Source organism: Artemia franciscana, unplaced genomic scaffold (assembly GCF_032884065.1).
Source record: "Artemia franciscana unplaced genomic scaffold, ASM3288406v1 Scaffold_7081, whole genome shotgun sequence".
NCBI lineage: Eukaryota > Metazoa > Arthropoda > Branchiopoda > Anostraca > Artemiidae > Artemia > Artemia franciscana.
In genome coordinates this window covers 655-14,825 of record NW_027067220.1, presented here as the reverse complement: position 1 = coordinate 14,825, position 14,171 = coordinate 655, and the positions used below count along the sequence as shown (strand labels likewise).

The following is a 14,171-nucleotide window of genomic DNA, read 5'->3' as shown; positions in this document are numbered from 1 at the left end:
TATGGCAAGGATTTCTCTTTTGGTTTTGAGAAAAACCCATAGGTCAGAATAACTGGTTACTTTGTTGAGTAACATTTTTTTATCTAAATGCACGTAGTCTAATTGCGTTGGACTATGCAGACTGTTGAAAAACTCAGGGGTCAGAATAACTGGTTACTTGACTTGTTAAGTAACCTTTCACTTATCTAAATGCACGTAGTTTTAACTGCGTAGGATTATGCAGACTTGTTAAATTTAGCGACTGTTAAATTCTAAATGATTTTATTCAAACCTTTTTCAAATTGAAATTTACTAAAGGGGTGTGACTGAGAAATTTAGTCCTGAATTTAAGAGTTCCTAGAAGAGTATGGATGAGAGATTTGGTCCTACATTTGAGGATTCCTAAGGGGATGTGAATGAGGGATTTGGTCCTGAATTTTATAGAGGGGAGGGGGCTGGTCTATATGTTACATATCCCCTTTCCCGTTATAGATTGATGTCCCCATCAATCAGTCTAATCTCTTTCCTTAAATATTGTATTTATTCCTTATTGTCTATAAAAAATTTTTATTATAATTCCATAACCTTGTAAATGATGATTAAATTTTCAGAAATATTTTCCTACACCTTATATATATATATGTCCTGCACCTAGCACTAAAAAAAAATTATTTAAACACAACACTTGACATTAACTGTTATTACACTCGAATACCTGGTTCCAATTGTTCATTTTTATTTGAAGTTTTAACTGTTATATCTGATTTTTAATTGATCCCAGGTATTTTAACAATAAGAATAAAAATACACGACGTAATATAAGATTTTCACTGGCACTTTTATTTACTTAAATTTATTATTCACTATTTGGCACTTTTTTTAAAGGTTCATCACTTATTAGTTCTGGATATTATTTTCACACCAATCACAATTTTCGTGTCCTTGCCCTATTTACTGATTGAACAAATATATTGTCATTTTCTAATTTATCACCATTTAGCAAAAGTAAAGATTTTGTTTTTACGCTTTTACAAAATGGGAAGCGCGGGACTCAGAATCACTTATCCCCAGCAGTTTAAGTACAAATGTACGGCCGGTACTACAGTTCTTCTGTCCTGCTCCCGCTCTCTTCTGCATTTTTAGCGTTATCTTAATTGTCTTTGGCGTTATCTTAATTTAATTCAATAGACTGGAGTACTATCTAACACCTTACTTGGGTCTCCTGTTCTAAAACTTCATTAGGTGTGTGAGGGTTTCCATATTGAATCGGGTTTACTAATGGTGTTTTTGCGTGGGTATGTTGTCGTACCCGCTGGCTGGATGTTTCGTTTTCTCTAGTCATCGTATAGTTAGAAATGAAAGATGGGTGATAGTTTTCTGGTTGAATCAGACGTGTCTTGGGCATTCTTCGGTGGTTGATAAATCATGATAGGTGTTTTTGAGTCTTTGACCATGACGTTTGTTGGCCAATGTTAGTAGTATGCCAAATTCTGTAATAAAAATTTCCAAGCAGAATCATGTTGTTAACATATAAAATGGTACTAGTGATACGATAATATAAAGCATTATTGCAATTTTAAATTGCATAATAATAGTACATAATTGCATAACAGTAATATTATATATTTTTTTTTCAACATTCAAAGTGAAATCGAATGTACGATTTCTTAAAAGAAGTTTTAAATTCTAATAATTCTCAGGTACATTTGAAGTAATGTGAGGTATATTTGGTCATATAGCAGCTGAAAATAGTTATATTGGTACTACACTATTACTATATTATTATGATTACATGTAAATATAAGAACACGGCACTAAAGAGGGTTATATATATATATGTAAGATTATATAGAGGTCTTAATGTTTTAGATCATATTTTAATAAAAAAAAATTGAACCTCCAATGCGTGATTAGTCGAAAAGTAATACATTTTGCATCATAGCCTTTCAATTATCACGCCTCGGAACGTTTTTTCCCTTTTCTTGAAATAGATCAGCAAAATTACAAGAGATGACCTCTTAAATCTCTTGTACATAAAAAGATAGAACGAATTTTTTTGTTCTTGTTAGAGGTCTATATTTACATAAAGATTTTCTGCCAAGAGTATTTTTGATGTATATGCCAAAAAGTAATACCGTTTGTTGTATCATAGCCTTTTAGCTGTTATACACCAACAATATTTCTACAGTAGGGAAAGGATGTTACGTACGGAGAAAGACCTCTTAATTTCCCCGGATTATTACATCCTCCCTGTTAAAATGGCTTAAATATCATCAGGAGCAGTAGGGTTCAATTGATGCATCTCTTGTGCCTCAATTGCATCAGTATTTATCCTTTTTCTCTTCAGTATTTTCCCATAGTTAATTGTTAGTAGCGCTCTTATTGTTAGTGAAATAAGAAATACCATGAATATTGTGATTATAATATTATACCATGAGTTTGGTGAGAACAAACCGTACTGGCTCTCCACGTATTTCAATCTTTGGTCTTCGTTAGTGAATAAGGGTATTTGCATATCTAACGCTTCCTTTATTTTTGTTAATTGCATTGTACCTTTGATCTTTTCTATTTTTGGCCATATGGATGTTTTAGATTCTTCATCATTTATATTCGGAATCGTGAAGGACAAGTTTATTCCTTGAAAATTTATTATTTTTGGGCTCATGACGTTAGTGCTGGTTGTGATTAGAGGTGTTTGGACGGTTGTTTCTTTAGTTACAAGTCTGCAACCTTGTTTGATTGTAATAGTCCCAACATCCTGTAATAATATTTCGGTTCGATAGCTGGGGTCAATTTTTTCTGTATTGTTATAACAGGATAGAGTTCCCACCGTCTTTTTAGGTACTGTAAATAACCATAAGTCGTTCCGTAAATTAATGAAAGTTTCTCTTTTGGTATTTCCTATTAAGGCTTCACAAGAATCAGGAATATTTTGTTGCTGCGATTCCTTTAGGAATAGATCTAGCATGCATGATCCTATCTTTACGTTATATATAGGTAATGTAAGTTGGCAGACCAAATTTTTAAATGACACGCATTCTTTTAATTCTTCGGTATTTGCTAACGCGTATTTTCTTCTATCTTGATCTATTAACATATATTCCGCTTCTGGGATGATGCTCATGAAGGAGTTTGTCTCTTTAATGTTGATGGGAAATGTAGATATTTTGTATAGGTCGTATATGGATTGTTGATTAATCAAAGGAATTGTGACTACAGCAAATAGTTGCTCATTGATCTCGGTAATATGCACCTTTAGTTTTGTATAATACAAAAACAAGTTAGCTACTTCTGGTTCTACTGGTAAGTGGAGACCAAATGTTAAGTGAGTCTTTATTTCGTTTAGGATGTTCTTAAGATCCGAGGGATCCACTAAGTCGTAAGAAAGAGTACCTCCTGTTAACTCAAATAACGCGAACTCAAATTTACTGACATCAGTGGCTAAGTTCAACAAAGACATAATAACAATGTCTAGTGATACCATTGTTAGGCTGGAATCAGAGATTACTCTGTCTACCTCATTTTTTAGATAGTTCATTGTGCTGACTGTTCTTGATATTTTCTTGGATATAGCCTCGATTTTGTCTTTTTGGTAATTGGCTATGCTTGCTTGTATTTTTTGGACATGTAGTGTTGTATTCATGGCTGTGTTGAGTCTTTTAACATTATCTCTTAGTATATTTAAATCTTCTTCGGTTGACAAACCGAATAGTCGGGAAGCAAGCTCTCCTACTATTGGGATTAGACTTGTTGATCGTTTATATTTACTTCTTCGGAAAAATACTTCGAATATACGTGTAGTGCTTTGTTTAAGTTTTTGTATTTCTGTATTGAATAGTTCAAATAACGCCTCTAACCTTTGTCTATATAAGATAAGGAATGCCTGATGAGTTGAGATTTTATGAGCATTCTCCATGGTTAATTCCGGGAGGGGTTCTAATTCATCCTTTGCTGGTTCGTCAGCCATGGCCAGTCGCGCGCAAGTTTTTTTACCATCTATTGTCCAACATTCTCTCCAGTGACCTTCATCTTGACATTTTTTGTCTCCATCCACACATCGTGTTCTACCATAGTCTGTCTCGACAAAAGGGATTTGCCATCTAACTTGTATTCTTCCCTTTTTCGAAGAAGTCCAAATCCAGCTAGTTGATTGCCATGGTTGCCTTACTGTTATTAAAATTTCATCGTTTTTAATTGGCATTAGTACACCAGGGATAGTACTTGTAGTAATTTCTGATATTGAGGTGTCTAACTCTATTGGTTGTGGGTCAGTCGTCGTGGGGTTTGACGAGGGGAATGTTTCTTCCACTTCTGTTATTGGGGTATGTTCAGTTTCGATTGCTGTTGGAGTAAAATCAGTTTCTGCTGTGGTTTCCTCGTTTTGAGTATCGTATTTCCAGAAAGTAGTCGTTTCGTATTTTCTTGAGGTGCTTTTGGGGATTTCCATTAAGCCGTTTGTGCCTTCTTCGGTATAAGACGTAATACGTGGAACATGGGCGGTCGTGTTGATTTTGGTAGCTTCCGTTGTGACGTTTATTATTCTACAGAAATATTGACATTTAAACTTGTATTTTGGTTTGCTGGTACCATTAGTGGAATTCAATCCCACTTCAATATTTTCTATGCCTCTTATTATTTCTGGTATTTTATTTGTTCGCGTTACGAGGTCAGATACAATGCTCGTGGTTTGGGTTTCAATTGTAGCGGTTTGCTGTGTGTCTGGGGAAATACTGGTTATATCTCTTGTTTCAACTTTCGTTGGTTTTATTTCAGATAAATTTATTTTTTCTTGCATTTGTTTGTTCTCGGCCCTGTTAATTTGTTTTGGTCCATTCCATAGTTCTTTGAAGAAATTCCATACTGTGGGCAATTCGTTCAATAATGCATATTGTCCATCGTAAAATTTTCTTTGTCTAAGTTGGGTCTTTATTGGCTCAATTGTATCCTGGGTCTCTTTATCGATATCTGAGTTTTGGTTTTCGTTAATTGACCTCCTTTTTCTTTTTTCAATGGTTTTTCCGAATCCTATAGCTTTATCGATTTCGGCTATTTTAGCATCAAAATCATCTACTATTCTCTTTATTTTGACTTTTGGAAAGTTAGGGGATGTTTCTTTCTTCTCTTTATGGTTGTTTTTGCTTGTTTGTAGTCCCTTGTCTGATTTTAAAAATTGAAAAATTGATTCTTTCAGGTCAAATGTATTTTTCTCTAGTCTTATAACTTGTTGGAACAATGTTTCAAATGGTTTAGGGTCTAGCTTCATAAAAATTTTCCAAGCATTGTTACTAGTTAGAAGTGAATTTTCGTGTTTGAATATTATTCCATGCTTTACGACATCTTGTGTATGGGCACTTATACACATGGTCATCAAAATTGTTAAGATCATCTTTCTTATCTGTAATTAATATTTAATCAATTATAGAAAGAAAAAATGGATTGCGTGACGCTGAGATTTATTGAGTATTATTGGAGTTTTTGAGAGAGTTTTTGAAGATAGACTCAAGGGGCTAACACGCTATTGTCATTACGATATAGTGTTAAAAAAATCAATTTAAAAAAAAATATCAATAATTTTAAATTGGGGGATTAAAGAATATTAAAGATGCTTCCAATGAAGACTCGTGTCTGAATAGACTAAAGTGTCATTACGGAAGATCTTTGGCACCGCCCATTTCAGAAAAAGGGGCTATTTTAAATAGAGAAAAACAAGGATTTTTTGGAAAATAGGGGGGAACACTCCCTAAAAATCACAGAATCTTAACGAAAATAATACAATCGTATTCGGCGGATCCGAGAACCTAGTAGCAAAAATCTCATGTATTTTTCTCAAAAATGTTGAATTTTTTGTCAGAAAATTAATAATTGGTGTGTGTTTTTGGAAGATAAAATAATAATATTGAAGGGTGCAATCATTAGGTATTTAGCAAATTAAAGTACTAGCTTAGTCTCGCTAATAATCTATTAGGGATTTTTTTTTTTTTTTTTTTTTTTAAAGTTTTGTTTTAGGTCTAGGATGGAGTTAACTCAAGACCTATTAGATGTTCTCTACTCTCATTGGGGGGGGGATGGATAGACATTGGCAGTATTTATATTAAAGTTATCTTATTTAGTTACAAAAATACCTAGATATAAAAAAAATTAATAGCACTTGTATTTTGAGAGGATCGCCGTTAAACTTCTTTATAACTCCAAATAGTTAAAAACTAAAATTGTTTAAAATTTTGCTAAACAAGGAAAAATTTGCTTAAAACACATATCTGATAAATGTATGAAATAGTATGAAACAACTTGTGTGTCTGATACGGCTTGAGGCTTAAATTACTAATTAAGTATATGTAATAGAAGGATAGGCTTATTTTATTGTTAAAGTTTTGATTCATGGCATTAATTGGGTAAGATCTAATTATGGTTGGGTGGTTAATGTAGTTTGGAGCTTTAAAAGTAGGGATAATTATTATATTATAAGATTGTAAGACCTAGTAACTATGTTTTTAACTTATTACAGCCATTTTTTGTATGCACTTTGAGAAACAATTATAGCCTTTGCAAAACTTGCACAAATTCGAGAGGGTGTCTTATTGATGTATAATAGTTTGACTTTCGATAAAGTAAGTGTTCTTTCGCATTTAAACTCATTCTAGCTTAAAACTACCCGGCTTAGTTGCAAAAGAAGAACAACCTTTGACTTATGACTTAAATCGTTTTTAAATTTAGTAGGGTCTTAGCCTAACTTAATTAATAAGTTGTAGGCTACTAGTCCTTTGTAGTACAAATCTATATTGTACTTATTTAAAATGAGTTAAACTTTAGGTTAAGAATTTGAAAAGTTTCACAACTTGTTTCCTTTTAATTTTTTTTTTTTTTTCTTAAAGAATGATTGAATAAAAAAAAATAATCATTTTCTCATTATGCAGAAATATTCTCATATCCCAATTATCTTGTCGTTAAAAAAAATAAGCATCTTCTCATTATGCAGAAATACTCTCTTATCCCAATTATCTTGTCGGTTGAAGATGTGCCGTATAATTATGGCTTTTCGAAAAACCTTTAGATTTGATGTATTCACTACCTCAGGTAGATGTAAGTAGATTATAATTGAGGGTTTTATTACAGCACTTTGCATTTGGAATGAGACCCAGTCAAATTAAGAACAATGTTTTACTTTGTAAGTAGCAATATTTCAATAGAATGATGCGACTATTTTTGGTTCTTATAATAAATATAGTAGTTAACTTTAGTTAGCTACTAAATTAAAAGTTAAGTGTTTAAGTTTCTTTTAAAAAGAAAGTTGTTTTCTTTTATCATTATATAAAAGTCTCGTTTTACAATACATTGTTCAGTTGTTTAGATGGGAAGACTATATTCTGTTATCTAAGCGAGATACATAAGTATACTTTGTGAACAAATGTTTATCAAATATAGTTATTGTGTTTTGATATGTTTTCAAAGCTTGTATTTTCAAAGCTTGATATTTGAAGTATTTTTCAAAGTTCGGACTGTGTCATGAATCCATGTAGATTGCATAAGGTAAGAGATTGAATTTTGTTAAATGCCTTTGGGACATTTTTTGTTAAAATTACGCGAAGAGAAAAATTTTTTTTTTTTTTTAAGTAGTAGGCTAAAGGTTAGTAGGCTAAGTGTTAAGTTTAGATTTTTCGTGTGTTATATGCTATTACACTTATTTATAATAGTTTGTAAAGTTCACAGGTCCGGCGATTTTGGTAATTTCTAAACATATTTATCTTACTATAAGTATATGAATTAAGTTAGTTATACGAATGTTATATATTTTTTTTTTTTTAATGTTAGTTTTTGGTAAGCGTAATTTATTTTGAAGAATCATTACCTTATTGCCATATATTTCCTGTTTCGTTCTCCTTTCTGTTCCTGAAACGTTTTTACTTCATTTGATTTTATTTTATTTTTTTTTTTTTACTTTTAGTTGCATTTAGGGGTGTTTTGTTCAAACTCTACTTCTGCTATTATCTCGTAATAGTTTTCTTGGCTTTTGGGTCCGAAAATTGATAGTAATTGTAACCCGTTTACAAGTTCTCTTCCAAATTTCATGTTTTTAAAATTGGAAGTTAAGGAGGGGTGAAGTTTTCGTGCCTCTTTCCTTAGCTTTTTTACTTTTCTTAGGTCAACTAACGTTAAATGTGGCTTCCAGTTTTCTTGATTTACAATTCGTACTCCGCTTTTGGTAATTTCTTTCGAGATTTCTTCTATGATTGGATTTAGGCGCGTTTTAACTACCTCTTCGTTCTCTAATTTCGCATATATAATTTGCTCAAAGAAATCCCCGATGCCTTGAAAATCAAGATAAAGTTTTTCATTTATGAAATTTTGTCTATATTTTTCTATGGTCTTGACAAAAGCACTTTTTACATGTTCAATTTCAGTATTATTTTTCAGATGCAATACTTTTAACGTTAGATGGAAAGAGTTTTGTTTGATTAAGGCTTTTGTTAACTTAGGGTTTGTTTCAATTACGTGTTTTTGCATTAATGAAGCATTCATCCTTATCTGAGGGTTTTTAACTTGGATTGCGAGGAAGTAATTCGGCTGAGATTCCATTACTTCATATCTTTAGACCAGTCCAATTTCTAAAAAAAATTAAATTGGGTTATATTAATAATTATTGGGTGGAGTTAGGCATGTTTCCATGGATAATTTCGTGGGATTAGCTGTTTGTTACTCAGGAGGTTTAAAATTTTTGTAAAGTAGACAGTTTTGTTCCACAGTTGATGTCGAAATTATTTTGCACGTTGAAAATTGGTCCGCCTATATATGTTAAAAAATCTTTCGATCTAGGAATAGGAGCTGACCAAAAGGTTAATCTAGATATTTGACCTTTATTTTCTGAATTGTCTTCCGCGAACATAAGATATTTTTGTACATTTTTAGGTATTTGAAGGCTCCACAGGGTATAATTTATATTTCTTTTCCGCATAAGAAGTCGGACGTGCCTTCTGCACTGTTCTTTTAAGGTTAAGAGTCCTGACACGTTATGGATTACTTTGAAAATTAATATTTTATGGAAAAATAGGGGGTCCTTACAGTTCGTTAATTTTTCAAATACGATTATATCTGTTTGAGGCTCTATTTTTGACGCAAAGTTGTCATCGCGTTCGCTACAGGTAAAGATTATTTGTTTCAGTTCATTGTAATCTGGTTCATAAATATGGAATTTTCGGCCGTTTCTTATCAAATTACTAGCTGAATAATGGTTCTTGTAGTCTTTATAAATTTTGTTTAGTATGTTTGGTTTTTCCAACAAGACATTTGTATTTCTTTTTATCAATATTGACAAAAATCTCAGAGGCCATATGATTGTATAGCCTCCGTCATTATAGATTCTCCAAAAATTTTCGCTGATCAATGTTGCAACTAGAGGATATTTTTTGAGGGGGATTCTGTTAAGTAAGATCGTAAAAGTCTGAGACGCAAGTTGCTGTTTATACTGGAAGTTTTCTCTTCTTATCTTGCGTGTAAATGAACAAAATAACAAGATGAACAAAATTCTTGTTATTATCTTATTAGTGATGCTTACAGGAATTTCGAGAAGGTTGTAGAGAGTTTGGTATTGTAATTCTCTTGTTGCTTTCTTAACGGCATTTTCGAAATCTTGGTCTAATAATTTGTGTTCACTTTCTGACAAATTTGGCAAACTTTGTGTTTTACATGGAAACCAAGCTGTTCGATTTTTCAGGTATCTAGGGGGAGTTTTTATGGTTCTAGTTGTTATATCAAAACTTTCCCCATTCTTCAACCTGGTAAGGTTGGGATAACTTAAGGCTCTTTTTAATGGCATGATATTTCTTCTTCAACTTTTGTTAGTTATAGGCAGGTTAGTAAGTTAATTGGCGGTTACCTTGATACTGGTTTCTTCTAGAATCGCGTATGACGTGTTTATTAAGGTATTGATTTCTATTCTCTTCCAACCAAATTTTTCTTATATTTTACACGGTTCTTCCTTGTCTACAAATTAGAAAAGTTACATAAGGGGGGAGGAGAAAAAAAGGTAAAGGGTAAAAAGGAACCGTCAATTTCATGATTTTCTGTTATTCTTAAAATTGGCCCATTATTGGCCATTAAATTATACGCTGACTTCAAAAGGTAGGGGGTTTTAAATGTTAACTGGAAGTCTTTTTCGTTGATTCCGGGGTCATTTTCCATGTACATTATGTATTTCTTTAGGAAAGTGGGAATATGGAGGCTTTGTATGGAATAATTAATGTCCCTTTTCCTTAATGTTTGCCGTATTTTCTTTCTGCATAGGTCTTTTAGACTGAGTTCATCTGAGGCCGTGTGAATTATTTTATAAATCAATTCCTTACGAAAACATAGGGGGCTAGCTGTGTCTAGGAATTTTTCATACACAATGATGTCTTTATCTGGCAAAATTTTTGATCCAAAATTTTCATCATTCATGTAGAATTTTGTTGTTACATATATTAACTCCATATACTGTTCATCATAGATATAATGGGATGAATTTTTTACAATTATTGGGTCAAAATTAGTACTGTATCTCAAATAGTGCTCATATATTCCCAACAATATATTTTCATCTTCCACAATTTTGTAATTCACATTTAGTAGTAAGTCCAGAAACTTTAAGGGCCATATTATTTTGAAACCTGATTCTTGTTCTATGTGCCAAAAATTTTCGCGTATTAAGGATGCTATTAGAGGATGCGCAACGGGGGGCGTTGCTTGGAGTAGGGCTGTGAAGGTGTGTATAGCATTTCTGTGCCTATAATCGTAATCTTTGCTCAATATATCTAATGAAAATGATCCATATAATAGGATGATTATTCCGTGTATTAAGAGATCCTCGTTAAAAATAACGGGAACTTTCAATAATGAATATAAGGTATTATATTCCAAGTTCCTTACTGCATTAGTTATTGCAGATTCGAAGATTATTTCCCGTAGTTCATAGTCTATTACTGAGAGGTTTGGTAAACTTAGAGTTTTATTTGAAATCCAAAATTCTGGTCTCGCAAACATTAGGTCTTGGTTGGTTTCTAGGGTGTCGGTATTACTTAAGGTTCTTTGTCTCGGCATTTTCCTGGTTAGTATTAGTCACACGTATAAGCAGGCTAATTATCTAATGAGTAATTACCTTTTTCCGCCTTGAGTCCTTTTGGTGATTCGTCTAAAAAAAAATTGTAGATTTTGTTTATTGTTTGAATTTTTTTGATTTTAATTTACCTTTATATGCGTCTTTTTTTGCTTCTACCGATTTTTTTCTCTTTAAGAAAATGTTATTTCCCCTTACTGCGTAATTTTGGGACGTTGGATCATACATAAATTTGGCGTAATGTCGGATTTCATCTAAGGGGCGGTGAATTCCTTCGTACTTAATACAATTTTCATTTTCCTCTATCTTATAACAAATTTTCGGTGGTCTACATTTATCAATTAAAAGTAGATCGGTTTGATTCGGACCCTTGCAAAACCAATAGCTTATATTAAATTTTTGTTGTAGTTTTCTTATTAATAGTTGAAGGCTTGTTAAGTTTTTTCCTTTCTTATTTTTATTTGAATATTTTATTTTTACTTCTCCTCTCGCGGGTCGATATTTAGGAGTATTCGCTAATTTTAAGCCAAATCTATATGTATGAGGTTCAAATTTTGTTAAATCGTAATTGAGGTACCATGTTTCAGCATATACCTCTTTACCATTCTCATCTTGAACTAAAATCGCTGCCGCGTATATAATGTTTTCCTTAGCATGTATAATTGAAATAAATTCTGTATCTATAATGGCTTTGGACATATTTTGGTGGTAAATGGGGTAGTAAATTAAGTTAAAAGGGACTTAATAACTTGGAGAAATCGGAACTGAGAAATAAGAAATGTTTTGCAAGTTACAAGTTAGGAATGTCAAGTAATAAGTGGAGAAGTACAATGTACAAGGATTTTTACTCAAATTCATTCAAAAACGGGCGAATATTCTAATAATGGGAAGAATTAATTGGTCTAACATGGGTTGAGGCAATGAAGAAATAGTAATGGGGAAATCGAGTTGGTGCTCTCAACAAACTCATACGAAGTTCGTAAACAACACCAACTCCAACTACCGATTATTGGCTCACGGGGAATTTGGGTTTGTCAAAATTCAATTTACAGTTTGTTGCAATTTACTTTTATTTGTTCACTTTACCGCTTGCTGTAACAATGAAGAAGTAGCTTTCAAGGAGTCCCCTCAGGTAGTACGCGGCAAAGCAAGCTGAAACACGCCAAGCCTTGCCACTACAACCCGCAAGGGCGCCTCGCTTTCTCTATTCAGGTTTCGTGTATAGTAGACTTCTTGTAATTTCGAATGTAATTCTGGTTTCGAAACCTAAATCGTCGTCTATGTGTAAGGTTTAGCAATATTAATAAGCTTTCTAATCAACGTTTTGTTACTGTTGAGTTATACTTGTGGTAATATAGTTTACCAAAGCTACGGGTTATATTATTAGAGAATTTAAAGTTTTTAAGAATTAGGAAGTGTCTCGCCTACTTATCTGGCGAAACGTTTAGTCGACGGGGCAGTTCTAATTTTAACCCTTAAGATAATCCTTAACTTAAAGGAATTATTTTAAGAAAAATGTTAATGAAGCAGTTGCACTCATGCGGTTAATCTTAGCAAAAATGTGATTTTGAACTCACTTAGAATAATGAGCACTCTTTGAAGATAGGCCAATTTCTCACTTGGAGTCTTTCAGCTTTCCTGAAAGGTACTTTCTTTTAAGGATGTTTTATTACGGGATGGTTTCTTAGCGCAATTAATTGACAATTAGCAAAAAAATGATTATTTTATTATTATTTTTTTTTTCCTTTATTTTATCCAGGACTGGTAGATTTTTATTTTTCTTTTATTAATAATCTAATTTATCTGGTTTTTTGACAACTCGGCCTGACCTTGTTGTTATCTTCTCTTCGGTAGACTCGTTTTTTTTCTTTGGCTTCGCTAGCGATATCAAGTCAAACTTTTTATATTGTTTTTTAAGAAATTTTTGACCTTTAATTTGTGCCTTTTTAGCCTGGGCAGTCGCACTCTGTGGTCTTGTTCCTTCCACATCTTTGGGCTCATTTGTGCCTGATTCACTCTCAGTATCTGAGGAACTAGTTGTAGATTTAGTATCTGGTTCTCTTGAAGTAGAAGTTTGAGATTTAGGTGTAGATCCAGCTCGACCTTCGTAAATTTCTTCACCTCGTGAAGTGGAGGGTTTATTGATTGACTCGTCCTGTTGATCTCTGGGTTCGGGAGAATTGAACGATTCTTGGGAGCTTTGGGAGGATTCAAATGTCTTCTTGGGGTGCCTCCACTGCTTGAAAGCCATGTCTTCCGGGGGGTGAGGAAGTGTTTGTATTAAGGTTTCCTTCCAAGATACCCAGTCCTTTGGTTTTGCCTTTGATACGGTTATATCGTGATACTGTTGCTCATCAGTAGGTGGATCAGTATAAAATGTACTTTGTCTAGTTTTAATGGGGTAATTAATGATATCCATTGCTTCTCTTAATGTTTGTTTTTGGGGTTGATTGTCTCTTTGTGACTCTATGTCCCTAGGAGTTTGTACAGCCTTATTTAATTCATCATGTAGCGATAAAGGTCTGTCTATTGGTGAAATAGGTTTCACCAAATTGTCGGGGAAACGTTTTGGTGGAAAAGGTGTCGAAATTCGATCCGGGAAAAATTGCGTTTGTGGAGAAATTGTATAGTCCAACTCTTCTGATTCTTCACTGGAAGAGGAATCGCTATTCCTCCGTCTCCGCGTAACGGGGGTACTTTTTGGGGGGGTAACCATATTTGTCATGGTTAGAAATTCATTAAATTTTTCTTCGTCACTACTGTTTTCAAAATATCCTTGTTTAAAATTAAAAGGTTTAAGCTCACTTAATCTGGAGCGAGGTGGTTGATTTTCGTCCTCAGATGTATTTGATGTTGAAGGTTGAGGGGTCCATGTTTCTGTGAATTTTGCCCTTTTTATACGACTAACATGGGTTTTATAAATTTTTCCTGTTTTTGGTTTTAATAGTTTAAATGTAACATTATTATCATACCTTTTAATTATTCTTAACGGTCCTAGGTACCGGTCCGAAAGTTTCTTGCCGTCCGATTTGTTTTCATTTTTTAAGTAAACGCAATCTCCTACTTGGAAATCGAGTTTACCTTTGACATTAGGAATATTTTTTGC

The 14,171-nt window shown here is 33.0% G+C and overlaps 1 protein-coding gene across 1 annotated transcript; it reads right to left on the bottom strand.

The window, feature by feature from the left end:
* Positions 1–7,869: 7,869 nt before the first annotated feature.
* On the bottom strand, positions 7,870–13,838 carry LOC136043540 (uncharacterized; the record flags this gene model as incomplete). Its single annotated transcript, XM_065728456.1, is given in 1 exon segment — positions 7,870–13,838. A coding segment is annotated over 1 exon segment (939 nt). The 3' UTR covers positions 7,870–12,851.
* Positions 13,839–14,171: the final 333 nt, after the last annotated feature.